At 51.8% G+C, this 27,629-nt stretch overlaps 1 protein-coding gene across 3 annotated transcripts; it reads left to right on the forward strand.

The window, feature by feature from the left end:
* The first annotated feature begins 1,132 nt into the window (after positions 1-1,132).
* Positions 1,133-26,850, forward strand: CHAF1A (chromatin assembly factor 1 subunit A). 3 transcript variants are annotated; one of them, XM_081800472.1, is made up of 16 exons: positions 1,145-1,342; positions 1,575-1,800; positions 4,174-4,224; positions 5,051-5,913; positions 11,472-11,528; positions 13,214-13,443; positions 13,653-13,713; positions 13,948-14,016; positions 17,407-17,633; positions 18,152-18,320; positions 18,475-18,555; positions 19,257-19,349; positions 20,435-20,687; positions 21,193-21,683; positions 25,686-25,782; positions 26,390-26,850. In XM_081800472.1, the coding sequence occupies exons 3-16, from the start codon at positions 4,176-4,178 to the stop codon at positions 26,488-26,490; spliced, it is 2,841 nt and encodes a 946-aa protein (XP_081656598.1). In that variant the 5' UTR covers positions 1,145-1,342; positions 1,575-1,800; positions 4,174-4,175; the 3' UTR covers positions 26,491-26,850. The 3 variants fall into 3 exon arrangements, with proteins under 3 accessions (XP_081656495.1, XP_081656541.1, XP_081656598.1); XM_081800369.1 differs by lacking the exon at positions 1,575-1,800 and having other exon boundaries at positions 1,133-1,342; XM_081800415.1 differs by lacking the exon at positions 1,575-1,800 and having other exon boundaries at positions 1,133-1,342; positions 20,438-20,687.
* Positions 26,851-27,629: the final 779 nt, after the last annotated feature.

Raw genomic sequence — 27,629 nt, forward strand, 5'->3', positions numbered from 1 at the left:
TGATGTAGTGTCCCATGATTGTTTGTGAAAATTCAGCTTTAATTATCCAATCTATAGAATCAATAGAATTACGAACTTGGGCTAAATTTCAGTCTTCGTTCCTCACTTCTCCTCTTTAGAGATTAAATTGGTGCTAAAGAAAACCGACTCTAAGGCTCACAGGTTGACACTGAAGGTCTCTGTTCTTTGTGAGGTTTTTAATCTACATGATCACACAGTCCAATCAAATGAAGTTTATGCATTCACTCAACTATTTATTGAGCCCTTGCTAATGTATCAGTCACTGAGAGGTACTGGGGATACAATGTTAAATTATTCCTGCCCTCATGGAGCTAGTGACAAATACAGATACTAAATCAAATAACACGTTAATAAAAAAAAAAAAGCTGTAATTGCTTCAAGAAAAAGAACTGCGAAGAAAAAAGGGCGGGGGAGGAGGAAAAAAAGAAAAAAAGGGGAAAAGAACTGAGTTGTAGGAATTTCACCCTGTTGGGGATAGGGAAGGAAAGGCGCCTCTGAGGTGCAGATCTAAGATCTGAAAGTTAGATAGAAACTAGCCAGGAAGAAAGCTGCGGAGAGTTTTCTGGGTGAGGAAACAGCGTGTGCAAAAATCCTGAGGATTAAACCAGAAAGATCCATTTGATTCATTCCCTCTGAATATATTTAGTGCATATTAAATGCTTCTAAAGCGCTGCACAGAATTTAACTTATTTTCTCCTTGTTGTTCACATAAAGAGACATTTATAATTTTAATACTTATAATATTCAGCCGATGCCCAATTAGCATAAACTAAAAACTTTGTTCTTGCTCTAAACCGCAGTTTCAGGTTGTCACCCGTCACCCTACGTAAAACGTTTCGTCATGACGTAAGAGCCTGGCCCTCCCTCCTCCTGCAGACCTATCCCACGCACTCAGCCAATCATAGTGTTGAACTCTCAGCTTGACATCTTCTGCCTCCAATCGGAGGGCACCTCCTCCCTGCCAATGACCAGCGGCCGAGCGGAAGCCCCGGTGCTCCGCGGGAATATCAATAGGGGAGCCATGGGAGGAATGGAAGCCTCGGTTCTCGCGAGGATGCTCCCGGCCTCCCTTCTTCCCGAGGTGGGTTGTCACGTGACGCAGCTTCGCCCAATCACCGCGCGGGCTGCGGGGGTCGCCGCGGTTCCCGCCAAATACGAGCTCGGCGGCCGCGGCAGCAGCGGCGCGGGCGGGAGGGCGAGCGGCAGTGGCCGCCTGAACAGAGCCCGCGCCTCCGCCGTCTGAGGGGAGCTCGAGCCGCCGCCGGGGCGATGCTGGAGGAGCTGGAGTGCGGGGCGCCTGGCGCCAGGGGAGCGGCCGCAGGTCGGTTCGGGCCCGCGCCGAGAGGAAGGGGGGGCGCGGCGCGCGGCCTGCGCAGGCCGAGGCGGCATTTGGGGGCGGACGGGCCTCTCGGCCCCCGGCCCGCTCCTCTTCGGCCGGCGTTCGGTCGGTGCGGCCGTTACGGTCGGAGCCAGGGCCTTGCGACCCGAAGGGTGCCCTCCTTGACGTTATTGTTGCGGCCGCGACCATTTTTTTCCCGGCGCTTTTGCGTCAGTTCGTCCTTGCAGGGCTCTCTGCGGTGACGGGTCGGTATGGCCCGGAGGGGAGACTGAGGCCCAGGGAGGCGAAAGGGCTGGCTTTGCAGGTTGCTGAGTGCGTTTGTGTTCCCTGAGCAAGTTGGACCGTGCAGCGACCCTCTGGCCGGTTGGGGAAACTGAGGCCCGGGGGCACACGGGCTCGGGGACCACAACAGCTGCGTCTGCGGGTCAGGGCAAGCCCAGGTAAGAGGCCTGGATGGTGGGATCGTCAGGGAGTTGGGACTCCTGGGTTCTTGATCCTGCCCGATATGCAAGGTGAAGACCTGCCTTCCCCTCCCCCACCCCACCTTGGGAGGGGGCTTTCTAGCACCTGGCAGGGCCTCGGAAACGTGGGATGGTGAACCAAAGAGGACCAGACTGCCTGTCTACCTTGCTTGACTTCCATTTTGTCCCTAGCACAGGCGCAATGCTTGGCACATAGTAAGTGCCCGACAAATAACCTGTTCATTGACTTAAGGGTTGACAGGGAGGTCAACTAGTCCACTCCAGGGTTTCTCAACCTGGGTGGGCACTGTTGACATTTGGGACTGTCCTGTGCATTGTAGGGTGTTGAGCAGCATCCCTGGCCTCCAGCCATTAGATCCCAGTAGCATCCCCTTTTTTCTATGTGTGATGACCAAAAATGTATCCAAGCATTGCCCCTCAGGATGAGGGGGCAAAATGGCCCCCTCGTTGAGAAGCACTGTTCCAGTTGTTTCCAAACTTTGAAATTTCACGGAGACATAAAATTCATATCAGTAAAGTTGGGACCGATTGTCCTGGGCAGTCATTTGATCCAGTAAGAATGTTTAATTTAAAAATTTAAAAAACACTACCTTGCTGTGACCACCCTATCATAAAGGGAAGGTGCGTTTTAATGCTAAATAAAATTAGGAGGCATGTAATCTCAGAATAAAGAGCATTGGTAACTTTAGACAGGAGTGTGTGTTAATTGTATGTGTTCCTTTGAACAGTTCAGATCCCTGGGTGGGCTACTCTTTTATGCTTCTGGGCCTAGGTCACTTGTGTTTCACTCACATCAAAGCTGGTGACTCAGGGCCACACCAGTAAATACTTGTGGTTGTCCTAAAAATAAGTAGGTAAAGATTACGTATACTTCAGTCGAGGGGTGAAAATCATGTCTTTGGTAAACAAGGGCTTGAGAATGATACTGTCTTGAAATGGGTAGAAAGGAAATGTGAATCCTCAGGGTATTGGTATTCCAAGCTTGGAGGGTAGGCGAGAGCAGTTTCATCTATGGACAGCAAGTTTTTTAGAAACCTTGATCTGCTTTTTAAAAATACTTACGTGTATGTATCTTTTACAAAACATATGTAGATTGGCCCAAATAAGTAACCTAGATTTTTCTCAAGCCAGATCTCCTAGCAGGTGTCAGCTTCTAAACTTATTCTAACCAATTTAAGCATATTTTCCCAAAGACTTAGTTCTATTTACAGTCATTTCTGCATCAGCTTTGATATCATTAGATGCTTTTCTTGAGATTTTTTTCATGCAGGAGAACATTCTCCCTTATTTCTTGACAGCACCTCAGCTCCAGCCTGGCAAGCTCAACATGCTTTAAATTGTTTTACCTGTATGGACTCTATTTAAACTTTTTTTTTTTTTAAGATTTATTTATTTATTTGACAGAGAGAAAGACAGCCAGAGAGGGAACACAAGCAGGGGGAATGGGCAGAGGGAGAAGCAGGCTTTCCACAGAGCAGGGAGCCCGATGTGGGGCTCGATCCCAGAACCCTGGGATCATGACCTGAGCCAAAGGCAGACGCTTAATGACTGAGCCACCCAGGCGCCCCAGTATGGACTCTATTTAAAAAAGAAAATAAGCCCTATTCTGATTTTGCAGATTTGGTGGTGGGGATGGGTTGATTGGAGGAGAACATTTTGGGGTCATTAATGGTGAAATTGGTAATGCAGTGTTTTCTGTCATCTCTGCACTCGTTTCCCTTTTTTTTTTCTCTCTCTCTTTTTTAAGATTTTATTTTTAAGTAATCTCTACACTCAGTGTGGGGCTCGAACTCATGACCCTGAGATTAAGAGTTGCATGTTCCACCAACTGAGCCAGCCAGGTGCCCCATCTTTCCCCTTTCCACTGTCCCTGTTACCAGCTCATTGGTGTCCCACTATGTGCCAGTTCTGAGCTAGGTGCAAAGGGTACAGTGTGGAACAAATCTCCCTGTTGTCACAGAGCTGGTATTGGGGGGGTGGGGGACATAATAATGTAAGATTCAGAGTGATAATTACCACACAGAGATGAGAAGGTATGACAGTGTTGAGAACAGAATTTCTCAACCTGTTAACATTTGGGGCAGATAATTCTGTCGTGGGTGCCGTCCTGTGTATTTTAGAATATTTAGTATCTCTGTCCTCTACCCACTAGACGCTCCCCCCTCACAACAACCAAAAATGCCCCTAAACATTGCCAAAGGCCCCTTGGTGGGGGTGGCAAAATCGCCCCCACTGGACAACCACTTTGGACATAGTAGGTGGCTGCATATGTATTTACTACTTCATTATTTCCAACTTTTAATAACTTATCCTTTGACACTTCATTCACAGCCATGGACTGCAAAGACAGACCAGCTTTTCCAGTCAAGAAGTTAATACAAGGTAACTGTCTGGGAAGGGTTAAATACTGTTCCTAATTTATATCCTTCATTGTCTCCTCATTTGTATTTTTAATTTTCTTTGAGCAGGGGCCTTCTGCTGGGGTCCTCAGCAGAAGCCTCAAGGGCTAGGGGCAAGATAAACAATTGCACCTTCCAGTCAGAAGCTGGGGAATCCATGTGATTGTTACTGTTTTCTTAGGTTCTCAGAAGCAAATCCAGTGGTCACTGACTTTATGAGGGTTTCTCTACTTCAGCACTGTTGATGTTCTGTAATTTTTTGTCACAGTGTGGGGCTATCCTCTATAATGTAGGGCTTAGCAGTGTCCCTCGTCGCTCACCCAAGTCATGACAACCAATAATATCTCCAGACTTCACCAGAAATCCTTGGCAGGCACAACTGCCCCTGGTTGAACCACTGTTGTACAGGACAATAAATGTGTCCAAATCCTTCTGTATGAAAAGAGTAGTATATTTGCCCTTAGGCCAGATTAGCTAAGTGACTGTATAAAAAACTATGGTTTCTGATTTTTAAAACTTGATATCTGGTTCTCCTGGAGCAGCTTTCCTCCTGCCATGATGACTGATAGCAAGTTTGGTGTTGAGGGGAGTCACGTTAAGGGCAACAGTCTTTGAGGTGAAACGATCACGGACAGGGGCAAACTGTGGAACCCGAGGGCATGAGTGTTTTATAGGGGAATCCCCACCTCCTGGGCCCACCTCCAGCCCAGCAAGGTTGATACTTGTTGAGCATATGGAATATTAAATTATTGATGGGTTGTCGCTCTTCACACTTTCCCCATAAAGATGGCCTCCTCTCTCTGTTTCAGCTCGTCTGCCCTTCAAGCGCCTGAATCTTGTTCCAAAGGAGAAGAGTGAGGATGGGTCAGATGACATGAGGAGCTCTGAGGGCACTCCTGCACAAAGTCAAGTACCTGATCTGGAGACTTCTTTGGACGCCTTGGAGAACAACTGTCATATGGGCTCTGACATAGACTGTAGTCCAAAACTTGTCAATGGGAAGGGTCCCTTAGATAACTTTTTAAGAAGCAGAGTCAAAACCAGTATTGACCAGACCACAGTCATCATTGACTTGACGGAGGACTCGAGTGACCAACTAGATGGCCTTCTGGCCCACAGTAAACTAGATGCTGCAGCCTCTCCCTCCGAGGAGGCTGTAAGTGGGGTCAGAGAAGAAGCTGGATGTGACAGGGCGACGCTGGAGGCCAGTCTGGAGGACGAGCTGACATACCCTGAGGAGACCCTTACAGACATTCCATGCAAAACAGAGGAGGGTGCTGGCTCCAGGGGTGCAGAGAGGAGTGGAGATGGGCAGAAAGCCTCGCCCCCAAGCAGCCCTGTGCCGACAGGTGGTCCGAGAACATGCTCCGAGAGGGACCAGGATGGTTGGAGTGAAGCCAGGGGCATCCTGTTCAAAGGGAAGGTGCCCGTAGTGGTTTTGCAGGATATCCTGGCTGCGAAACCTCCTCAAGCCAAGTCTCCTCCCATGACACCTGCAGACCAGGGCATGCCCTCTGAGAGCGAGATGCTGGAGTCTGGCCCTGAAGAAGACTCTGTTCTTAGCCATTCGTCCCAGGGTTCTTCCTCTCCTACCAGCTCACCTGAGGGGCAGTCTGCTTCCAAAACGCACAGCAGTCCCAGGCCTTCCCCCACCTCCACACCTATCCGTAGAGTAAGTATCTCTGCCGAATGCCAGTGCGGCAGTGCTGATGGTATTCAGCCTCTTGCTCTTCCCCTGGGGATACCGTGTCACCCCAGTGGTTAGTGGCCAAGCAGGTGGGGCCACAGGCTGATTCAGAATTCTTTGGCTATCAAAAACCATTAGCAGTGTTCGGTTACATATCCATTGCGATGTACGAGTTCCAGTGTGTCGGATGTCTTCTGTGAACTGCCATCTTGGTAGCCATGGTTATTCACAGCTGATGAGTGGTGCTAGTCACTGTAGCAATTTTAGTAAGGAACGCTTGTAAGCAGGCAACTGTGACCCCTCATGTCAAATGTTAGCTCTCTCCATTTCTCCTTGCTGTTCCAACACAGGCTCATAAGCGTGTTGATGGTAACGAGTGTTGGTGAAGAGACCCCAAGACAGCAGGAAGAATAAAATGGGGATTCTGTAGGGTCAGCTCTCGTCAACCTAGACACCCACCGAAAAACCTCACCCAGAGCAACAAGAACAAAAGGAAAACATGACACCATTTTTTTTTTTTTTAAAGATTTTATTTCTTTTTTGACAGGGATAGACACAGCAAGAGAAGGAACCCAAGCAGGGGGAGTGGGAGAGGGAGAAGCAGGCTTCCCGCAGAGCAGGGAGCCCGATGTGGGGCTCGATCCCAGGACCCAGGGATCATGACCTGAGCCGAAGGCAGACGCTTAACGACTGAGCCACCCAGGTGCCCCACATGACACCATTTTTAAGGAGCACAGAAAGATGACTTGAAATGCCTGTTTCTGTTGCTGGTTTGTGATCAGCACGATGGCAGCTGTCTCTGCTCTCACCCATCTTTAGGGTCTTATGGGTAAAACTGATAAAATGAGTCAAGAATCCAGAATTATGTTTAACAGTGTTCTTTATTTTGGGTTTTTGGGGTTTTGTTTTTCAGTATTTTGGTTTTGTAGAATTTTTGTTTACATTATGTTTTGTTTTAAGTAGGCTCCACGCCCAGCATGGGGCTCAAACTCAGGACTGAGATCAAAAGTTGTATGCTCCACCCACAGAGCCAGCCAGATGCCCTTAGGTTGTTTTGTTTTTTGGTTGCTTTTTAATGTAGGATCAGATCCTAGGTTGGATCATTCAGTCTCTACTGTACCTGCTTGATTTGACCTTGATCACTTTCTGAGATTTGATCTCTAAGAGACTCATTATTTTTCTAGATGATTCCTTGGCTTTTATCTCCTGAGGAGTTGAGAAGAAAAGAAAAAAAATGGCTTTCTCTTTAGGTTTTCAGAATGTCAAGAGTGGAGCAATCTTTTTTTTCTTGGAGACGGAGATACATTTTTAAACTTCCACGCGAGCCATTATTCAGACCCTCAGAATCAGAGTTGACGTCCCTTTTTGTTGTCAGCCATCTTGTTCGGTCCAGCCAATTGCTTGAAATCCTTCCAGACTGCTGCTTCTACTTTGCCGAGATCTTCTGTCATGTGACATGTTACAGCCAGTTAGCCTAGAAAACAGGACGTGTACACATGTTTCCATTCTTCTTAAGCACTTCATTTTTTAAGTTTGTTTGTTTTTTTAAGATTTTATTTATTTGACAGAGAGAGACACAGTGAGAGAGGGAACACAAGCAGGGGGAGTGGGAGAGGGAGAAGCAGGCTTCCCGCCGAGCAGGGAGCCTGATGCGGGGCTCAATCCCAGGACCCTGGAGCCGAAGGCAGATGCTTAACAACTGAGCCACCCAGGCGTCCCTTTAAGTTTGTTTTTATGCCTGTAGCTGAGCCTGAGATTCGGGAAGTGACATAGTTGGGCATTGTCATGAAACAATTTTATTTCTGTCTGCTGGCCCACATGGCACTCGGATAGCTGAGCAAGTGAACTGAGTGTGGTCGGTTAGGAGATCCTGCACCTGAGATGTTGGATCTTAACTCTGAACACAGGCTTGGAAGTCTGAAATGCTCCAGAAGGCAGTGTTCTCACATGGCTTTGCAAATAATTTACACTGTGAGTGGTGAAGGTTAAGACCGCCCCAGAGCCTGTGGCAGAAAATTGCCTCTGCCACCCACAGGCAGGCTGGTCCATCACAGGAATGGATGTAGAGCCTCCTGATGGTGGTCAACCGCAAAAGGATGAGAGCAAAGTGAAGTGATCATCGGGCACCTCTGGCTGCTGTGAGAGCAAGACTCCCCGGGGAGTGGCAGAAGACAGACCACTTGCAAAGCCACACCCACAGCCTCGTCCTTTATCTCCACCCCCCTCTCCCCCCCCAGGAGCAGGAGTTTCTTGATTTGCTGGTTAGTTTTGTGTTTGGTGCTCAACCAACACCTTCCCTTTGGCGGGGGGGGGGGGCTCAAGGTTTTCCTGACCCTTATTAGTTTGGGGAATACTTTTATTTTTCCACTGTCCCTCTCCACCTCCTCCTTTCCTGATTGTAGGTAGAAACTCAGTGGAAGCTTACACATTGTTTCATATTACTATGTAATGTGTTTGATTTTATTTGGCTCCCATAGTCCTGGAGTTGGTACCATAAAATCTCTGCATTTGGATTCCCTAGACATGGTCCTCGAGCGAGTGAGTGAGTGAGTGTGTGTGTGTGTGTGTTTCCCTTCCAGGGAACTTGTTAAAATGCAGATTCTGCTGTATCTTCCCAGGGAGTCTGAGATAGTCGGCCCAAAGAGCTTCATTCTGTTGTTTCTTTTGTTTGTTTTGTTTTTTTAAAGTACTCCAGGGGTTCTAGAGAATCTCACTTTGAAAAACAGTTATTTAAGAATACCAATTTTAGATAATCCAGGGTCTTCTGACTAGCTAAACAGTTGCTCTTTAGCATTAGAGCATTTTACCATTTGGAATAGAAGATTGCTTACATTTAGCTGTGAAATTCAGCCTGCTTTATTGGTGATTCAAGAATTATTTTTTTATAAACGATGATGTTGATACAGTTGTGTTACTGGAATCTCTGAATCTATACAAATGAACTCAGATCACTGGAACTTTCCCCAGTATAACTTAAATTATACAAGTATTAAATTCTTCGTGTTCAAAAAGACATAATCTAAGCATGACAATCCCTCTGGCCTGGGCTGTTCCAGGAGCTCCTCACCAGTGTGTGCGAGATCTCTTGGGAATACACAGTATCATTTTGTTTCCTTACATGAGCCATGTGCTGTAAATATGTTTCTTTTTCATTCTGGGATGTCTTCGGTATTTTTGATATTTTCTGTACAGGGCTGGGAAGATCTCTCGTTAGCTGCCATATCTTACACCTGTGGTGTGGACACACTGCAGTTCACGGAGTCATTCCCGTTGCTGGATGTTTCCGTTGTCTCTCATTCTCAGCCTTGACAAAACAACTGTAATGAGCTTCCTTCTGCGTGTTTCCTTGGGCTGCTGTTCAGTAGCACTTGGAGCTCACAGGAAGGCACAGGTGAATCTTGCCTGCTTGCCCTCCACCATGGCTGGAGCGGTTTGGGTTGCATGTCTTCCCCGCTGCTGTCTCTCCCCTGCCGGCAGGTTTTTAGCTGCTCCTGCTCCTGCCGCATCGCCACCTCTCCTCACCTCATTCGCCGCTGCTTATGAGCAACGAAATTAAATCTCCCTGTATATATAAAATCAGAGCAAGTGGCTCTGAGAGGATCCTGCCAAATAAAGTGCAAGGATGTTCATGCACATAGTTCAATCAGTCTTGACGACACGGGATAGTTGATGTGTGTGTTTCAGCTTCCTTCTGGGATCTTGGGTCTTGTTTTTGACAGCTGAGTTCCAGATAGGTAACGCGTGTGGTCTCCACTTGGAGAGAGTTCCATAAACACTTGGGCCAAATGTCAAGAAGATAACATATCAGGGGCGCCTGGATGACTCAGTTGGGTAAGCGGCTGCCTTCGGCTCAGGTCATGATCCCGGGGTCCTGGGATCAAGCCCCGCGTCGGGCTCCCTGCTCAATAGGGAGCCTGCTTCTCCCTTTCCCTCTGCCTGCCTCTCTGCCTACTTGTGCTCTCTCTCTATCTCTCTGTCAAATAAATAAATAAAATCTTTAAAAAAAAAAAAAAAGGAAGCTAACCTATCAGACCAGTAAGGCTCACCTGAGCGCCTAGGGAAGCAGTAGACCCTGGTTCTGCGTGAAATTATAATTGCTGTGGTTGTTGATCCTTAGCCGGCTCCTGGGAGTCATGTCAACTGTAAGCCTGGACTCACAGCGGAGGGGGAGCTCTGTAAGAGGCACTGATTCCACATCTGAAATTCACTAAATGTGGGCAAGACTGTTTTTCCCTCAAGTGCTCTCCTCACGAGGGAATCTGGCCATCACATTTGGTACTGTAAATTTGAACGCAAAGGACAACAGCGATACAGCAACTTGCAGATTCTGCTGTTAAATCCTTTCTGGTGGGGGTGAAGTCCAGGGACTTGGCAGGCAGAGTGGACTCTGGAGAGGCAGATGCTTTGTCTCAAGCCCTTGGTAAAACCACTTTGGTCACTGGCATTTGTGCTGGTGCGTGCTTAGTACAGACAGGCTTGAGCATCCCGGCACAATGTGGGTGGCGTTTGAGGTCCTTGCCGGCAAGTGGCTTTCATGTGACTGCTCAGCCATTTCCTAAGGGAAGGCTCAATCCAAGAAACTCGGTGTGTCCCAGGTAAGAAGGATGTCTTCTTGAATTTATTAATCTGTCATTCGTATTCTGCACGAGGTCTTGGGCTTTCTCAGAGAAATCACTGCTACCTAGTTTTGTTGATATGACAGAGCTGTCAAGAGAATAGGCCTTTGGTTTTTTGACTCTTCAGTCTCACATTTTGGTTGCCTCTGTAAGTCTCCCAAGGAGCCCGGGGAGTTACTTCTTTTCCCGTCTGCGTGCTCCCTCCCCACTGTTCTTCCATCGGATGGTTTGGTTTTCAGGATTCCCCGCTCTGGAGATAGCTTAGGCCAGTAGTCTGAACTTGTTCATACTCATACCTGAGGCCACGTCGCCTGCATAGGGAGTGAATCCCACGGTGCGTCTTGGTGAGTCCTTCTGGCCCGTGCTCACTTTGTAGCAGGGCGGTAGAGAATGTTGTGCTCTAGGATATAGGAGTCCTAGACCAGATCACCACCTCTGGCAAGCTGACCTTTTCCCCTGAACATTCACTCCACATCTCAGAAGGCAGAGAGTACGCATTGGTGGCTCATGGGAATCCAGCCCATAGACCTGTTTTATTTGATTCACGGTGTTAATTTTTAGACATTACCTACAAAATTTAAATAAAATTGCCAGTATCAGCTCCTCTTGGAAAAATTGGAAGGGGCTGCCCTGTTTCTTTTGTGCCTGGCCCCCTTCATTTTGGTTATCTGTCTCCCCGGTCTCCTGTTTTATCCCCAGATGCATGCATGTGCATGTTCATTGGAGTTCATGACCCCACCATGACATTTTGGTTTTTTGGTTCTGTTTGGAAAGGTTTTCACTGTGCTCTTTTTGTAAAGAAGTTCTTAATCGTGTGAGTCCCCTATCCCCCCCTTCCCTTTCTTTCCCAAAGAAGTGTGTGATATGTTATATGTGCTGTAGTGATTGAAACAACCCATGTTTAAAGAGAAATGTTTTTCATTTCAGATAACTAAGAAATTGGTCAAAGCTTCTGCAGAGAAGGACAAGCGCAGACTGCAAAGAGTAAGACATTTCCCCTGAAATAGAAAGTTAACCTGCTGTGCTTTTTGCATTAAATAGTAAGCAAGGCCCCCGTGCACCACCTTTGCCTGTTGTCACCTTTCCCCACTTGTCCTGACCATGACTTTGGTTCTTGCTTCATTTCGCACAGCTGTGCCCTGGGACTTGTGGGTTGCATCATAATTTTTAGCTTTGCTAAATCATCTGAAGATTTTGCACGTAGCCTTTTCTAAACTTCTACTATTATTATCATTGTTATTCATACTGTCTTGAGAGCTGGGCATCCCATTGTTGTAGTTGAAATTTGCCTCCCAGGCCCCTTCCCGTGTGCTGTGCTGGTTTGGTGGCCATGACTAGGTGGGTGGTTATTGTCTAGTGTTGCCTTCTGAGTCTTCACTTCTGTCATCTGGAGGTCACCACATGTCACACACTTCAAAGCAGAGGACTTTTTTCTCATTGTCGTAAAGAGCAGGGAAGCCCCCTGGCCCCCCCCCCCCCACCAGCTTGTGGAAGGGTTGATGATGACAGTGGGTCTGTCCTCACCCGGTGCTTCCTGTGCCCCTCACCTAATGGCTGCATTCAGTCTTTGTGGGTCAGGTTTTAATGGCGGCGGTTTTAGAGTTTCTCTCATTCTTGGTTGGAATTTCAGAGGTGGACGCATGTGGGGTGGGGATGGACATGGGGCTCAAGTATGGCTGGTTTCCAGAAGCCTTCTGCCTTCTTATTTAGCAATGGGGACAGGCGACTCCTCACAGCCTTGCACGCTTTCTCCAGACCAGTAACCTTCTTCAGGTATCCGACCAGTCAGAAGAAGGTGCAGAGGATACTTTGTAAGAACTGAGCAGTTCCGCCATCTCTAACAGGGAGCCTCTGTGGCTTTCCTTAAAGCAACCAGAGGTTTTTCAGGGCAGAGGGTAGGATATTCCCTAGAGATGAGGGCACAGTCCTATACCCAGACCAAAAGCGGAGTTGCCAGACTCCTGATGTTGGGAAACCTGTTTCCGACAGATAGAGTCCTTGAAAATTCCCTGGTGCTATGGCAGAAGACGAGTGCCCACGTGTGGCAGGCGAGCCTGCTGAGTAGGAACTGAAGCTTATATAATAACGCAGTGCCTCAGGCCATGTGCCAGTTGTTTGGAATGAGGAACTGATGTAAAGATAAAAACAAATTCATTTTTTGCTTTTATTGTTTATTCTCATTTTCCCCCCTGACTTAGCAGGTTCCCGGTCCCTGCCTCATCCTGATCTTCCATTTCAGAGGAAATAAAATAAACCCTATAATCTGAGCTGGTTTGGGGAAGGTGGGAAGAAAAATGCTTTTGTTTTAAAGATAGGGAAGCAAAACCTACAGGTGTTTTTGTGTCTTTATTTTATCATGGTTTTATGATTAGGTAGCTGGGAGGTTCTTAGGTCATTGTTTTTAATTAAGTAAAAAGATAAAACTCCGCCTCATGTTTAAAGATGGTGTTTTGAGTGAATCTTATTTTGAATTGCCCAGGAGGTCCTGTGACAAATGGCTGGCAGCCATCACTTTTCTCCTAGCGGCCCGTGCAGCAGCGTGGCCCGTGTGGGAGGGCGCGGGCCAGTGGGGTCCCTCCCGGGTGAGCCACCTCTCCGAGCCCTCCCCCCGCACGTGGGCCCTCCAGGGAGGCGTGGGGACGCAGCTGTGGGACCGTCTCTTGGTGCAGGATAAGGAGCGTTTGGGCAAGCAGCTCAAGTTACGGGCCGAGAAAGAGGAAAAGGAGAAGCTGAAGGAGGAGGCCAAGCGGGCCAAGGAAGAAGCCAAGAAGAAGAAGGAGGAAGAGAAGGAGCTGAAGGAGAAAGAGAGGCGCGAGAAAAGGGAGAAGGATGAAAAGGAGAAGGCAGAGAAGCAGCGGCTCAAGGAGGAGCGGCGCAAGGAGCGGCAGGAGGCGCTGGAGTGCGTGCGCCCTTGGAGGGCTGGGGTGGGGGCGGTGCAGGGGCCTGGGGGGGGCGCAGGGGAGCGGGAGCACACAACCCCCCCCCCACACACACACACGCACTGCACACGCATGCCTGCCCGGGACCCTTGAGCCGCATCTCGCCAGCGCAGGCTGGGTCTGTATGCACCTGCGCTGCTGGGCTGAAGCTGAATTTCCTGTCTCCCAGGGCAAAGCTGGAGGAGAAGAGGAAAAAGGAAGAGGAAAAACGGTTGCGGGAAGAAGAGAAGGTAGGTTATTCTCACAGAACTGCTGCGGAGTGTTCCCTTTGCCTGGGGAAGCCAGGTGGCTTGGGCAGGCTGCACCTACAGCTCGCTGGCATGCAGAGTGGCTGATGCTGGCCTGGGGGTTGGTGGGTTTGGAGAGCTGACATCAAAGGAATGCTTTCAGCTGAAAAACTCTAGGGCTCCTGTTCTTGGGGCTACGATCTCTCTTCATTTGTTCGTGCTCCTCTTCCATTGCAGCGCATTAAAGCAGAGAAGGCTGAAATCACGAGGTTCTTTCAGAAGCCAAAGACCCCACAGGCCCCCAAGGTGAGCAGCTGGCTTCCTCTGGCTTGACTTTTTGTCTTTGTCATGTTCTTCCTTTTGAAAAGTAAAAGCGTATCTTCTGACCAGGTAGCTTCCCTTTCATCAAGAGGGGGTTTCTGCTTGCAGAGGGAGCTTTGTTTCTGGTAGAGGCTGGAGACGCAATATTTTGTTATTCGCTATGTCCTTGAAAAGGCTAAAAGTGGCACATTTACTAAAACCCCTGCCAAGTGTTCGGAGGTTGCTTCCTGAACGGTTTTGCGTTGGGAGCTGTGTGGGAAAGTGCCAGAGAAGACCTAGTCCTTACGTTCAGGGAGCTGAGGCTTGGGATAGGAGGCGAGATTAAGCATAAAACAATAGTTCAGAATTCAGCACAGAGCTCTGCTTCTCCAGCCTGGCATCTGTCGCCTTCTAGCAGCATCTGCTTCCGGAGACCCCAGACGTCCTTCTCCCTCCCTCCATGCTCCCACCCGTCTCCCCTGATGCAAGGGTGTCCATCTAGACCTTTCTGTGCATTCACATCCTTTGGTGTATTTGTGTGTTTATATAGGTGGTGAGTCATGGATGTGTCCTGTCCCTGCTTTGTCTACGTCACTGTATCTTGGATCCTTGCCATGCTGGCACGTTTGGGTCGGCTTCGTCCTTCCTGTTGCCACCTCCCGTACTGTGGGTGGGGTCGCAGTCTATATGGCCACTGCCCCGCCGCTGCCCCATCAGTGGCACGCTGACTGTCACCGACACTGTGCCCGTGTGCCTTTCCTAGGACGGCTGCCTGGAAGTGGGCTTGATGCTCAGTCCCAGGATACGCACGCAGACAGAATTACTGATTATATTAGTTCCTGCGCAGGTGCCCCCCCAGCAGGAATGTCCGTGCTGGGCCTTGTGGGGAAATTAGCTCTTCCCCGCCTGCACTGGCATGGAATGGAATGTGTTTTCTTCTACCTTCACCAATCCAATGGGCAAAAAAATTGACATTCTTTCACTTTACGTTTTTCCTTGATTCCAGTTGGACATCTTTTTGTGTTTTGTTTGTCATTTTATATCTTCTGTGACTTGCCAATTCCTTTTTTTTTTTTTGTAAGATTTTATTTATTTGACAGAGAGAGAGACAGCGAGAGAGGGAACACAAGCAGGGGGAGCGGCAGGCAGAGGGAGAAGCAGGCTTCCCGCGGAGGAGGGAGCCCGGTGCAGGGCTCGATCCCAGGACCCCGGGATCATGACCTGAGCCGAAGGTGGACGCTTAACGACTGAGCCACCCAGGCGTCCCCACACTCAAGTACTTTTTGCACTTTTTATAAACACTTATTTTTGAATACGTTTACAGACAAGTTGCAAAGGTGTTACAAAAGTATGCTAAGTGACCATTTACTTGGTTGTCACAGTTTCAGGATCCAATCAAGGATACCACATTGCATTTGGTTGTGCATTTTTATTTTATTTTTTTTTAAAGATTTTATTTGACAGAGACACAGCGAGAGAGGGAACACAAGCAGGGGGAGTGGGAGAGGGAGAAGTAGGCTTCCCGCTGAGCAGGGAGCCCGATGCGGGGCTCAATCCCAGGACCCTAGGATCATGACCTGAGCCGAAGGCAGACACTTAACCGACTGAGCCACCCAGGTGCCCCAGCCAATTCCTATTTTTTACCCATTTTTCTACAGGATTGGCTTTTCCTCTGACCTCTAGGAGTTATTTATGCAGCCAGGATTTTTTTTTTTTTTTTTTTTACAATTTTATTTATTTGAGAGAGAGAGAATGAGAGACAGAGCATGAGAAGGAGGAGGGTCAGAGGGAGAAGCAGACTCCCCGCTGAGCAGTGAGCCCGATGCGGGACTCAATCCCAGGACCCTGGGATCATGACCTGAGCCAAAGGCAGATGCTTAACTGACTGAGCCACCCACAGCCAGGATTTTTGTTCTTGGTGACATACGCAACAAATATTCCCTCAGTCTGTTATTTGCTTTCTAACCTGTTTATTTTTTTATTTTTTTTAAGGATTTTATTTATTTATTAGAGCGAGAGAGCACAAGCAGGGGAAGTGGCAAAGGGAGAGGGAGAAGAAAGCTCCCCACTGAGCAGGGAGCCCAAGCCTTTTAGCCTGTTTGTAGTGTCTTTTATCCTACAGAAATTTTGTGTTTTAATGTCGACATTTTAAATTTTTTATGCCAGTTAGCTTATGGTTGCAAAGCCTTGTGTACCCTGTGGCCATAGACAGATATATTCTCTTTCCTAGTTTTTTTGTTTTGTTTTTGCTGTTTGTGTTTTGTTTGTTTTTAAAGATTTTTTTTTTAAGTAATCTTTACACCCAGTGTGAGGTTCAGACTTAGAGCCCCAAGATCAAGAGTCTCAGGCTCCACCGACTGAGCCAACCAGGCGCCTGTTTGTTCATTGTTTATGTGTAGCTCCTTAGCTTGGCTGGAGTCCTTGGTCATGGGGGCTTGGTCCTAACTCTGTCCCGTAAGGGTGCCCGATATGCCAGCACCCGTTCGTTAGTGAGGTGGGCAGGCGGCTGGTTCTTGGCTTTGGCTGTGTATTGGGAAGCACCAGGGAGCTTTACAAAATCATGGAGCCTGGCTCCTGTCCCAGAGCGTCCCCCGGGCCTGGTGTGGGCCTCGGGGTCTTCAGCAGCTCCCAGGTGGCCCGCTCTGCGGCCAGTACCCACTCAGTGAGGTCGGAGGCTGGCTTATACTGAGCTTCGTAGACTAGACTCTCCTCCTGACTCCCCAAGTCCTCATGTGCTGCCAGCTTTGGGATCCACTGACAGACATGGCAGATGCTGAAGGAACTCTGAGGGGGGAGAGTAAATCCACCAGAATTTGTGGGGAATGATTCTTAGGGAACAGACACCAATGTGTCAGGTTCATGTCCGCCTTCGGTGTTGAGATGGGCTCTGGGTCGTGAGCCATCTTGTCACGGTGCGGCTCTGGGTGAGCGGTCACTCCCCGGGGGCTTGGTTTCCTCACCTGGGATCTCAGGTCCTATTGCGCCCCACCCCCTTCTTTTTAAAGAGCCGTGTTTATTGAGGTATAATTCACAGTAAAATTCGCTCGTTTGGTGAGTTCTGACAATGTGTCGGGCTCCCCAGCACCCCCATACTCAAGAGTATTGCTGTCACCCCAGTTTGCTCCCTGTACTCAGCACCCTCCTCCCCTTTCGGGCCCCCCAGCCCCTGGCAACTGCTGACCTGACTCCTGGCCCTGTAGTTTTGCCTTTTACAGAAACTCATGTAAATGACATCACCCAGCGTGTAGCTTTTTGTGTGTCTCCTGGACTTACCAACCTGGATGAATGCGAAAAGGAACATGCTCGTGCCGCATGTCCAGGGGCTCACCCTGGAGGCTGCTGAGCGGCAGGCGTCCCGCCTCACAGACGTACATCACATCCTCTTCTCCATTTCAGACCCTGGCCGGCTCTTGCGGGAAGTTCGCCCCTTTTGAAATTAAAGAGCACATGGTTCTCGCCCCTCGGTTTCGGACTGCCTTCGACCAAGACCTCTGTGATCAGTTGGACCAGCTCCTCCAGCAACAGAATGGCGAGCTCTCCTTCCTGAAAGATCTGAAAGGCCGGCAGCCCCTCAGGTCTGGACCCACCATGGTTTCAAACCGAAACACAAATATTTATAACAGGTTAGTGGCCAGGGAGACCGTCTTTTGCCTGTTGGTGATGTCAGAGCACAGTTGGAAAGTCCTGGGGGGCCCAGGGCAGAGCTCTGGGTTCTGGTCCGCTGCTGGCTCATCGTGGCCTTGGGCCAGCTGTCTCCCTCCTGGGCCAAAAGCCTAAATTTCATTGCTGAAGTCTCGTGTGCAGCGGCCTTGTTGAAAGCCGCTGCTGCAGGAGGGCAGACTGCCTGGCCTGGCTTCCCGGTCTTTTGGGGGAGGGATCCTATTTTCATGCCGGCCTCCCTGGGAGGACATTTTGCTGTTCTTGTTGATCTCCTTGTTCTATAAGTGCTGTGGGGCAGCAGCTTGGCAATCTTGTTTCTCCCTCCTCCTTGCTCTGTGTCCCTGGAATGAACGTCCCTTAGCTTTCTTGGGAGCAGGTGGTTACCCATCTTTGTAAAATGTTGGTGGCCTGCTTCCTTGAGAAGCCTGGGTGTCGAGCGGGCATGTTGCGGAGGAGGCGCATTCCTGGGTTTCTTCCTCAGCGATGTGCTGATCGTGGAGAGCGGCAAGGTGGATGGCGTTCCTAAGAGGAAGAAGTTTGGCAGAATGAAACTCCTACAGTTTTCTGAGAATCACCGGCCGGCATACTGGGGGACATGGAATAAGAAGACAACTGTCATCCATCCAAGGGACCCCTGGGCCCAAGACAGGGTGAGCACGTGGCAGAGGTGCTGCTGGTCCAGGCACGTCTGTCTGTCTGCATCTCCTCGCTTTGCCTTTTTTATGCTGGTCTCCTGGATTCTAGCGTTTCTGCTTTGCCAGCCCTGAAAGACAACCATGACGCACTGCGTCTTTGTTTCCTCAGAAGCTCCTGGACTATGAGGTGGACAGTGACGAGGAGTGGGAAGAGGAGGAGCCGGGAGAGTCCCTCTCCCATAGTGAGGGGGTGAGCACGCACCTGCACCTCGTTCGGGTCTCGCCCAGAAGGCTGAGTTCACTCACAGCCAGCCTGTGTTTGACGGCAGTGTTGTCTGAAAATTTCAGCCGGCGTTTAACACCCAGATTTCCAGGGGCACCTGGGAGGCCTAGTCGGTTGAGTGTCCAACTCTTGGTTTCGGCTCGGGTAGTGATCTCAAGCTCGTGAGATGGAGCCCCATGTCAAGCTCTGTGCTGAGCAGGGAGTCTGCTTGAGATTCTCTCTCCCTCTGCCCTCCTCCCTCCCTCCATGCTCTCTCTCTCTCAAATAAATAAATAAATCCTTATTTTTAAAAGAATAGTTAAAAAAACAACCACCAGATTTCCAACTTCTCTTGGAAAACCTTACTTGGTGACGCTAGCCCACTTGGCAGCGGGACTGAGCAGTGTCCACCCCGTTAGGTGGGGCACGCTTACCCCTGGTCTGCCCTGGTCCCCACCCCCTCTTCTGTCTTAAATCTGGGTGACTTCACTCGCTTGTGTTTTGCCTGCGCCCCCTCCCCCGTCAAATAATGGGATTCGTTCATGAATTCTTATGGACCCTGTGTCCATAAGAATGATGCTCAAGGCAGTAGATGGTTTTTCCTTCCTTAGATGTTTGCAGGTTAACATTTTAAATGAGGTATATATTCAGTTGCCACATATTATGAACATCTTTTTTTTTTTTTTGAGGATGATGATGACGAAGTGGGAGAAGATGAAGATGAGGATGATGGTTTTTTCGTGCCCCATGGGTACCTGTCTGAGGACGAGGGAGTAACCGAGGTGAGGGAGCAGGGTGGTGACTGTCCCAGAGAGAGCTCGCTGGGCCAAGCTTGGCTGCTAGCCTGGGGGCCGTTAAGACTGTGTGACAGCCCTAGCTCATCCACCTGGTTCCACATGCATTTTGTGACCCCAACATGTAGTTATTTGTGGGGTCGCAGGGACCTGAGCTCGGGTTTTGCTTGGGGAGGGTAGTGGGATCTGCAGAGGTAGGAGAGAATCCCAGGTGGGGAGGTGGCATGAGGAGAAACCTGAGTCGGAGAGGCTGGGGGGTTTGTGCTAAAGCACTTTCGTTCTTTTTACATTTTCTTAGCTGAGATATAATGAACTTAGAAGAAAACATGCAGATCTTAATTATTGAGTGCAGTGAGCTTTAATGATTGACATTTGTAAATCCATCACCCAAAATAAAATCTAGAACTTTCTGTCTCTCCATATGGTTCCCCCGTGCCCCTTCAAGTTAACCCCCAACCCCTGCCACCAACTTGCTAGACTCTGCCAGATGGCTGCTTTTAGGGCTCCGACAGCCCGTCAGGTTGTAGTGTTGGGGCAGTGGAGAGATGGAGAAGTAGGACGTTGCCCTGGGGGAGTGGTTTTGTCTCTCCAGATCAGACTAGAGGGGCAGGTGTTCCTCAGGTATTTCCAACCAGCGAGGCAGCCGTGTCTCTGGAGCCCATGAGCCTCCCCGTCCCTGAGAGCGGTGTTGGGCCTGGCGTGGGAGGAGCCTGGCCCGGAGGGTGAACTGGGCGTGGGATTTGGGTTTGGGAATTGGACGGCCCTGGCATCACATCCTCCCCAGAAAATCTAGAGTGGCCTTGAGCGGCTTACCGGTGAGGCTCGGAGAATACCTGAGACTCTGCCAGTCACGGCCAGAGAGGATGGGTGCATCCCAAAACAGCAAAGGGTGCAGGTGTCAGTCACCATTAAGTCTAGGGAAGCACTCTGCTATCTCCCAGCCGGTGATGTTAGGAAGAGGGGTGCAGGACGCCGTGGGGGCCAGGAGAGGCGGACGCAGCGGCCCTGGGGGCGGCATGAGAAGGCTCAGGGGCCTGGGAACCCTGAGTGAGCATTGCTCTCCGCCCTGCAAGGAGTGTGCCGACCCAGAGAACCACAAGGTTCGCCAGAAACTGAAGGCCAAAGAGTGGGACGAGTTTTTGGCGAAGGGGAAGAGGTTCCGCGTGCTCCAGCCCGTGAAGATTGGCTGCATCTGGGCAGCCGATAAGGATGGTGGTGCCGACCTGAAGGTGCTGCAGCAGTTCACGGCGTGCCTTCTGGAGACAGTCCCCTCCGAGGAGGAGCAGACGCCCAAGGCCTCCAGACGAGAGAAGAGAGACCAGCAGAGTGAGTGCCGGTGCCTGGCGGGAACGGGAGGGGATCCCAGCTGTCCTGGGCCCAGGGAGACTTTATTAGGTGGCTGGACTAAGATGTAGAAGTCCTTCCAACAAATCACAAAAGCCAGCGCTTGCTGAGCACATCTCTTCCTTCCTTAAGACGACAGCAGCCCGGGGCGGTCCTTTAATTAGCCCGCTTCCCCAGCGTGCCTGGCTCAAGGTCGCACACGTCCCTGAGGACTCTGCCTCCTCGCTCTTCAGAGCCAGGGGAGGCCCAGTGTCTCAGGAGAGCGTGGTGACCATGACTAAGGAGAGGGAGGCGTGCTAGGTTATCCAGAGAAATCCTGCCTCGGGAGACGGGCTTCCCAGCCTCCTGCAGCTCACGAGTGTGTCTGAAACCTACCCTTGAAAGGCCACCCCGAAGCTGACCGCGTCTCTGACCTTGGTAACAGACCGGGGAGCCCTGTGCAATGTGTGTTCTCTCTCCCCGTGTCTCCCCGCCCCGCCCCCGCCAGTCTTGGGGCAGTTGCTCCCACTGCTGCACGGGAATGTGAACGGAAGCAAAGCGATCATCCGGGAGTTCCAGGAGTGCTGCCGCCGGGGGCTGCTCAGCAAGGACACGGGCAGTCCTGACAGCAGCTCTGCCAGCCCGCCCAGCCCCGGCTCCTCCCGCCCGCAGACCCCCACCACCAGCGAGGACGCCGCCGTGCCCTCCAAGGCCAGGCTCAAGCGGATAATTTCCGAGAACTCGGTGTACGAGAAGAGGCCTGATTTCAGGATGTGCTGGTACGTCCACCCGCAGGTGCTGAAGACCTTTGACCAGGAGCACCTGCCCGTGCCGTGCCAGTGGAGTTACGTCACCATGGTGCCCGCGGCCACCAGGGAGGACAGTGGCAGCGTCCCCGCCACGGGGCCCGGCCAGGGGACGCCCGTCTCGCTGAAGCGGAAGTCAGCCGGCAGCATGTGCATCACCCAGTTCATGAAGAAGCGCAGGCACGACGGGCAGGTGAGGGGCGGGGCGGGGCGGGCTTTCTCACTCTCAGTGAGGTTTGCGTTTCAGAGCAGGTTTATTAGAGTCACAGCAAAACTGGCAGAAAGTACAGCGATTTCGCACGTTCGCCCGGTCCCCGCAGGCACCGCCTCCCCTCCATCAGCATGGCCCCAGGGCTGTGCGTTTGTCCCAATCCACGAACCCACGGGGGCCTGTCATTCTCACCCCGAGTCCCCAGGGGACGGTAGGGGTCACCCTTGGTGCTACACCTGCTGTGGATTCGGACGAATGTGTGATGACACGTATCCACTGCTGTGGTCTGCAGAGTAGCTTCACCGACCGAAAGGTGCCCTGTGCTCCTCCTCCTCCTCCCGCCTCCCTTCCGACTCCTGGGAACCACCCAGCTCTTTATCGTCTCCAAGGCCCTGTCTTTCCCAGACTTGGAAGCACACAGTGTGAGGCCTTCTCAGACCGGCTTCTCTCACTTAGGGATGTGCCTCTAAGGTTCCTCCGTGCCGTTGCCTGGCCCGATGGCTCATTTCTTTTCCTTTTTTTTTTTTAATTTAAGATTTTGGTTTTTTGTCTGAAAGAGAGAGAGAGAGCATGGGCAGAGGCAGAGGCAGAGGGAGAAGCAGGCTCCCCGCTGAGCAGGGAGCCCGACGTGGGGCCCCATGCCAGGACCCTGGGATCATGACCTGAACTGAAGGCAGACGCTTAACTGACTGAGCCACCGGGCGCCCCGATGGCTCATTGCTTTTTAGCCCCCAGCAGTGTCCTGTGCAGTGACTTTTTAGTTTTTTCTTATCTATTTTTGCTTTTACATTCACTTACTGTAGTTACAAAGTATTGACTGCATCAGGGGCTCTGCTCAGCCTTGTCCACACAGTGACGAGCAGAACCATCTAATAGGCGCACAGACGAATTTGTCGCACGAACAGCTGCTTGATCACAGACAGGCAGTGCTTGGAGGAGCAGAGCGTGGGGGCCTGGGGGCACGGGGGCGCCCCATCTCCTGTGCCTGCCTGCGTGCTCAGGGGCAGGGACCCGGGCACAGCCTTCGCTGATGTTGGATGTGTATTTTTTTTCCTTACTGGAATAGGGATGTGGTGAGTTTCTTTCCTTTCATGCATCTACTCTTACCGGAAACCTATTTTGCAGAGTGAGCACTGGGTCCTCGTCTCAGGCAGGCATCTTACAGGGTTACGGATTTTACGAGGAGGATGTGATGAAGATGTCTTTCGAGCCGTGTCTCCAGCTCACGTCCGGTGCCCTCCGAGGGGGGGGCCATGTGACTTGGGGAGCTGCGTGCCACAACCTGGGTGGTGATACCCCGCATTCCCAGCTCCTGCCCACAGCTTCTCTTCCTTTCAGCTTAGAAAGTAAAGTGGCTGTCAGAACAGGAAGGCGGGAGAAATAGCTCCTGGAATGATGCCTGGTCTTCTCCCTGTTGCTGTTGCAGACAGATGAGACCTTGATCTCCTGACCCTGAGCGCATGACCTGAGTGGAAACTGGGAGTCGGGCACTTCACCCCCTGAGCCAGCCCGGCGCCCCTGAAATCTGCACTGTGAAAGTTCCTTAGAGGAGTGCCTGGGTGGCTCAGTCAGTGAAGCGTCTGACTCATGATTTCTGCTCAGGTCGGGATCTCAGGGTCGTGATGCTGAGCCTGTGTCAGGCTCTGCGCTCGGCGGGGAGTCTGCTGGAGATTCTCCTCTCCCTCTTCCTCTATCCCTCCGCCTGCTTGCTTGTACGCGTGTGTGCTCCTTCGCTCGGCCCAGGACCGCAGGGTGGGTCCGCACAGTGTGTGCCTCATGGGGAGGGAAGCCCTGAGCGCCTGGCTTCTGGGGGTATTCTGGGAGCGGTTCCATGGGCAGTTAGCCTCACCCCTGCTCTGCAGAGTGGGACACAGAACTCGGCGGTCCTAGTGTCGGGCCGCCGGTCACGGGGCCCCAGCGTCACAGCTTCAGCACATGGGGGTTTGTCCTGAGCTCCGGTAACGACAGGCTCCCCCGTGTCCCACTCTCTCCTTCCTTAGCATGTGGCCTTTGTCTTCATGGTCACGGGATGGCTGTCTCACCTCCAGCCAGCAGGACCAAGGCAGCAGAGACTTTCCGTTTAGCTGGAAAGGGAAACCCTCCCCAGCGGACTTCACCGGAGTCCTCCCGGCCCGAATTCGGTGGCACAGCCACCCCCGCCACAGGGGAGGCTGGGTAAATGAGACTGGCCAGCAGCGCTCAACAGCACTCTGGTTCTGCTGGGGCGGGGCGGGGGAACGGCTTGGGGCGTGCGTTAGCCAGGGCGCCCCCCGCTGCACAGCACCCACATAAACATGCAAGACACAGGTCAACTTCTAGAAGGAGTGTTTCCACTTGCGTTTTGGTAAAGCCGCTAACAGACACTCCTCTACCCTTGGGGATAGTCGTTGCCAAACTCTGAACATGTGCAGATGTTTTAGATTGGGTTGAGCTTTTTTAATTTGTGGGAATTTAATTTTTTTTCAAATTTTTACTTAAATTCTGGTTAATTTTTTTTTTAGTCTTGTGGGAATTTAAAGATGTTTTTGAGTTGGCAGTCGTCCTACTACGCCATGTGTTCACAAGGGGTCATGATCAGTCAGGTGAACTGGGCTGAGGTGAGGCACCAGGTCTGTGGTCTTGGGTGGCCCCCAGGGTGACTCAAGCTTTGGGCCGCAGTTTTTTTCTGAAATGGGGAGAGACCCTATTTTCCCTTTCCAGTCAAAAATCATCTGATCAGGGGCGCCTGGGTGGCTCAGATGGTTAAGCGTCTGCCTTCGGCTCAGGTCATGGTCCCGGAGTCCTGGGATCGAGTCCCGCATCGGGCTCCCCGCTCTGCGGGAAGTCTGCTTCTCCCTCTGCCTCTCTCTCTCTCTCTCATGAATAAGTAAATAAAATCTTTAAAAAAAAATCATCTGATCAAAATGATCCCGAACAGGTGCTCCCCAGAGTCAATTCCTCGTTGTGGCTAAATGCCTTTCCAAGCGTGGGGGGTGTGGCGGGCCCTAGGCCCCCTGCCGGCAGCAGTGGCAGCCTGAGCACCTGTCCTGGGCCTGGAGGGCTGCGGATGGGGACCCCCCTGCAAACTGGCGGACGCGTGGGGAGCCTTGTTCATCGGCGCTTGCGCGTGCTGTCTGCAGGGCCCATGAGCGGGAAGGGCTGTATGCGGCCGCTTCATTCCTTTTGCTGGACAGACCCAGCCGAGCGCCTCCCGATCAGCACGGTTGAGAGCCGGGCTGTGCTCTCCTTAGCCAGTGAATTCTTTGGAGACAGGTGGTTGGAGGCGGCAGCGCTGCTTGCTCTGGGGGCCACTGTCGTGTCTGTGGGGCTGTCTGGCCGGGCCGGCAGGCTGCTCACCCCACGGTCCTGTGCCGCCACCCCTTCTCCAGGCAAATGCGGATGCCTGTAGCAGAGGAATTCCGGGAGTGTCTTGAGAAACAGTCCCCCTTTTGAAACAAGCCCGTCTCCGCCTCTGCTGGTCCTTTGCTCATCTCCAGAGAGCAGGGCGCTTGTATGGATGGTTGGTGTTTAAAAGTGGCCTTCTTTTCCACACCGTCCTTCTGTCCCCTCCGATGAAAGCCAATGAGCGGCTCCGGCAAGTCGGTGGAGGTTGTGCCCACAGCGGCTCGGACGGTGTCGTCACTGGCGACAGTGGTCCGAGCATGAGTGACGAGAGAGAGTTGTCAGGAGCCGGGCAGAGGGACAGCCCCTGGGCAGAGGAGGAGACGCTGGCTGGCTGAGAAAGTGGGTCTTTATCCCTGTCTCTTTCAGACCAAACCAGAAACCCAGATTGCGGATTCAGAAACGGCAAATTATTTTTGTAATGTAAATCATGCCGGTGGTCATTTTGGGAGATCTGAATGAGGTCCTTTGAGAGAACCTTCTCTCCCCCCACAAGGCTCCTTTGCTCACAGGCTCTCACTTGTGGCCAGATCGGGTGGAGGTTCGGGGGGCACAGCGGCCCATCTGCTGCTGCTAATGGCCCGTGCACCCTTGTCTGCCCAGGTTGGAGCCGGGGACCTGGATGGCTTCCAGGCAGACACAGAGGAGGAGGAAGAGGAGGACGGCGACTGTGTGATCCTGGACATCTCGGATGTTGGGGGTGAGAACCTGGCAGGAAAGGAAGAGCGCACGCGCACTCGCTCCCACGCGCCTCTCGTCTGTAAAGAGTGGGGCTGAGTTAAGAGACCCCAAGAGGCGCTGGGCGGGCTGGGTGGGTGTGGATGGTGGGTTCTGGTCCAGGGTCTGCAGGATCTGACTTATCTGAAAGCTGCCGTGTGCACAGCAGGACTGGACTCAGTAGCCATGGCAGAAGTAGGTACAGTAATGGGCCAGCAGTTGGGATGCTGACCACGTTGGGGTGCTGTTCCAGAAGCTTCCCAGAGAATCGGCAGTGCTGCACCTGCAGCGCCAACCCCTGGGCTGAGTCCCAGGAGGGGAGTGGTGGAGTCTTAGGGTGTAGTCTTGGCTCTCCTGTGGAAGGGGCTCAGTCGGGGAGACCTGAAGGAGGGGCGTGGAGCCGAGTGGGCAGTGGGGAAGGCCAACGTTTGGCTCTTACCGAGTGAGCTGAGGAGGGGACAGGCTCTGAGGGCTGTGAGTGAGTGCAGCTGTCTGAAGGGGGGCAGGGAGGCATGGGGGGCAGTGACTCGGGCCCCTACCCAGTCTGGCGGTGCAGCCAGCTAAAGCCGCCTCCCTTTCTTGCCTTGCAGAGGCCCCGGCCCCGTGCGGAACCACTTCTGGAGCCGGGGGGTCCGTGGGAATGGACACCAGTGAGAGCCCCGTGCCCGCCCGCTCGCTCGGCCCCTGCTGAGTGCCCCGCCGGCCCAGTGTGTGTAGGTAGAATGGTTAGGGCATTCACAAACGCCTCTTGGATACTTGAAAGTCCTGCGAGTCCTGTGTAAAGAGCACTTTGTCCTGCTTCGCAGGCCTCCCCGGAGGTCTGGAAAGTTTTATAGAGGATGCTTGATTTGTTCCTTTTGATATTTGTAAAAATGTTCCCCCCAAAAGCTGCATATTAATCTGCCCTTTAATAAAGCATTATTGCGATGTGAGGACCTGTCCAGGGACAGGCTGGTCGCGCCTGTGGGCCCCCAAGCAGGCGCTGTGATGAAATGCTTGTAAATGAGTTGGACCTGAAGTGGGTGTGTATAAACTTATTGTCCAGCCCCGACCCGGTGCATCTGTTGTCTTTTCTTTTTTTTTTTTAAGATTTTATTTATTTGAGACAGGGAGAATGAGAGCGAGCGAGCACATGAGAGGGGGGAGGGTCAGAGGGAGAAGCAGGCTCCCTGCCGAGCAGGGAGCCCGATGCGGGACTCGATCCAGGGACTCCAGGATCATGACCTGAGCCGAAAGCAGTCGCTTAACCAACTGAGCCACCCAGGCGCCCTCTGTTGTCTTTTCGAACATCGTTTCTTGTGAGTGGGTACATTCCATCCCCTGGGCTGGCCCCCCGCTCTGGGCTGCGGGTGCGCACTCCCCTACCTCGTTTGTATGAACGGTCACACCTTGCAGAAGCACTGTCCCCACTCTACGGTCTCTATGCTGACCTAGTACAAGGTGACAGCTTCCGGAAGGTGCTTCTGCCGGTCTGGCCCTCCTGCCCATCTGTTAGGCCACCGGGACTGGAACTGTGGCTTCCAGATGGATGCCGGGGTCGGGTCACACCTGGGGAAGGATGCGCAGATGGCTGCGGGCCCCTGTGCCCTGGAGCAGCCGTGCTGGGGCTGTGAGCGGCCCCACAGAGGGATCAGAGCACATCAGAGGCCTGGGGGCACTGAGATTTTGGCAGAGCTCATGGACTCCATTTAACCTGGACGCCTGGTCCCTCTGTCGAGTTCTTTCTGTTCCTGCCGTGACACAACCCCCCCCCCCCCCCGAGCGTTCAGCATCCACTGGATTCGGCCAAGACCCGGTGACCCCACCCCACCCTCAGGGCACTCGAAGGCC

This window comes from Leptonychotes weddellii, chromosome 1 (genome assembly GCF_054177405.1).
Source record: "Leptonychotes weddellii isolate Sample4059 chromosome 1, ASM5417740v2, whole genome shotgun sequence".
Taxonomy (NCBI): domain Eukaryota; kingdom Metazoa; phylum Chordata; class Mammalia; order Carnivora; family Phocidae; genus Leptonychotes; species Leptonychotes weddellii.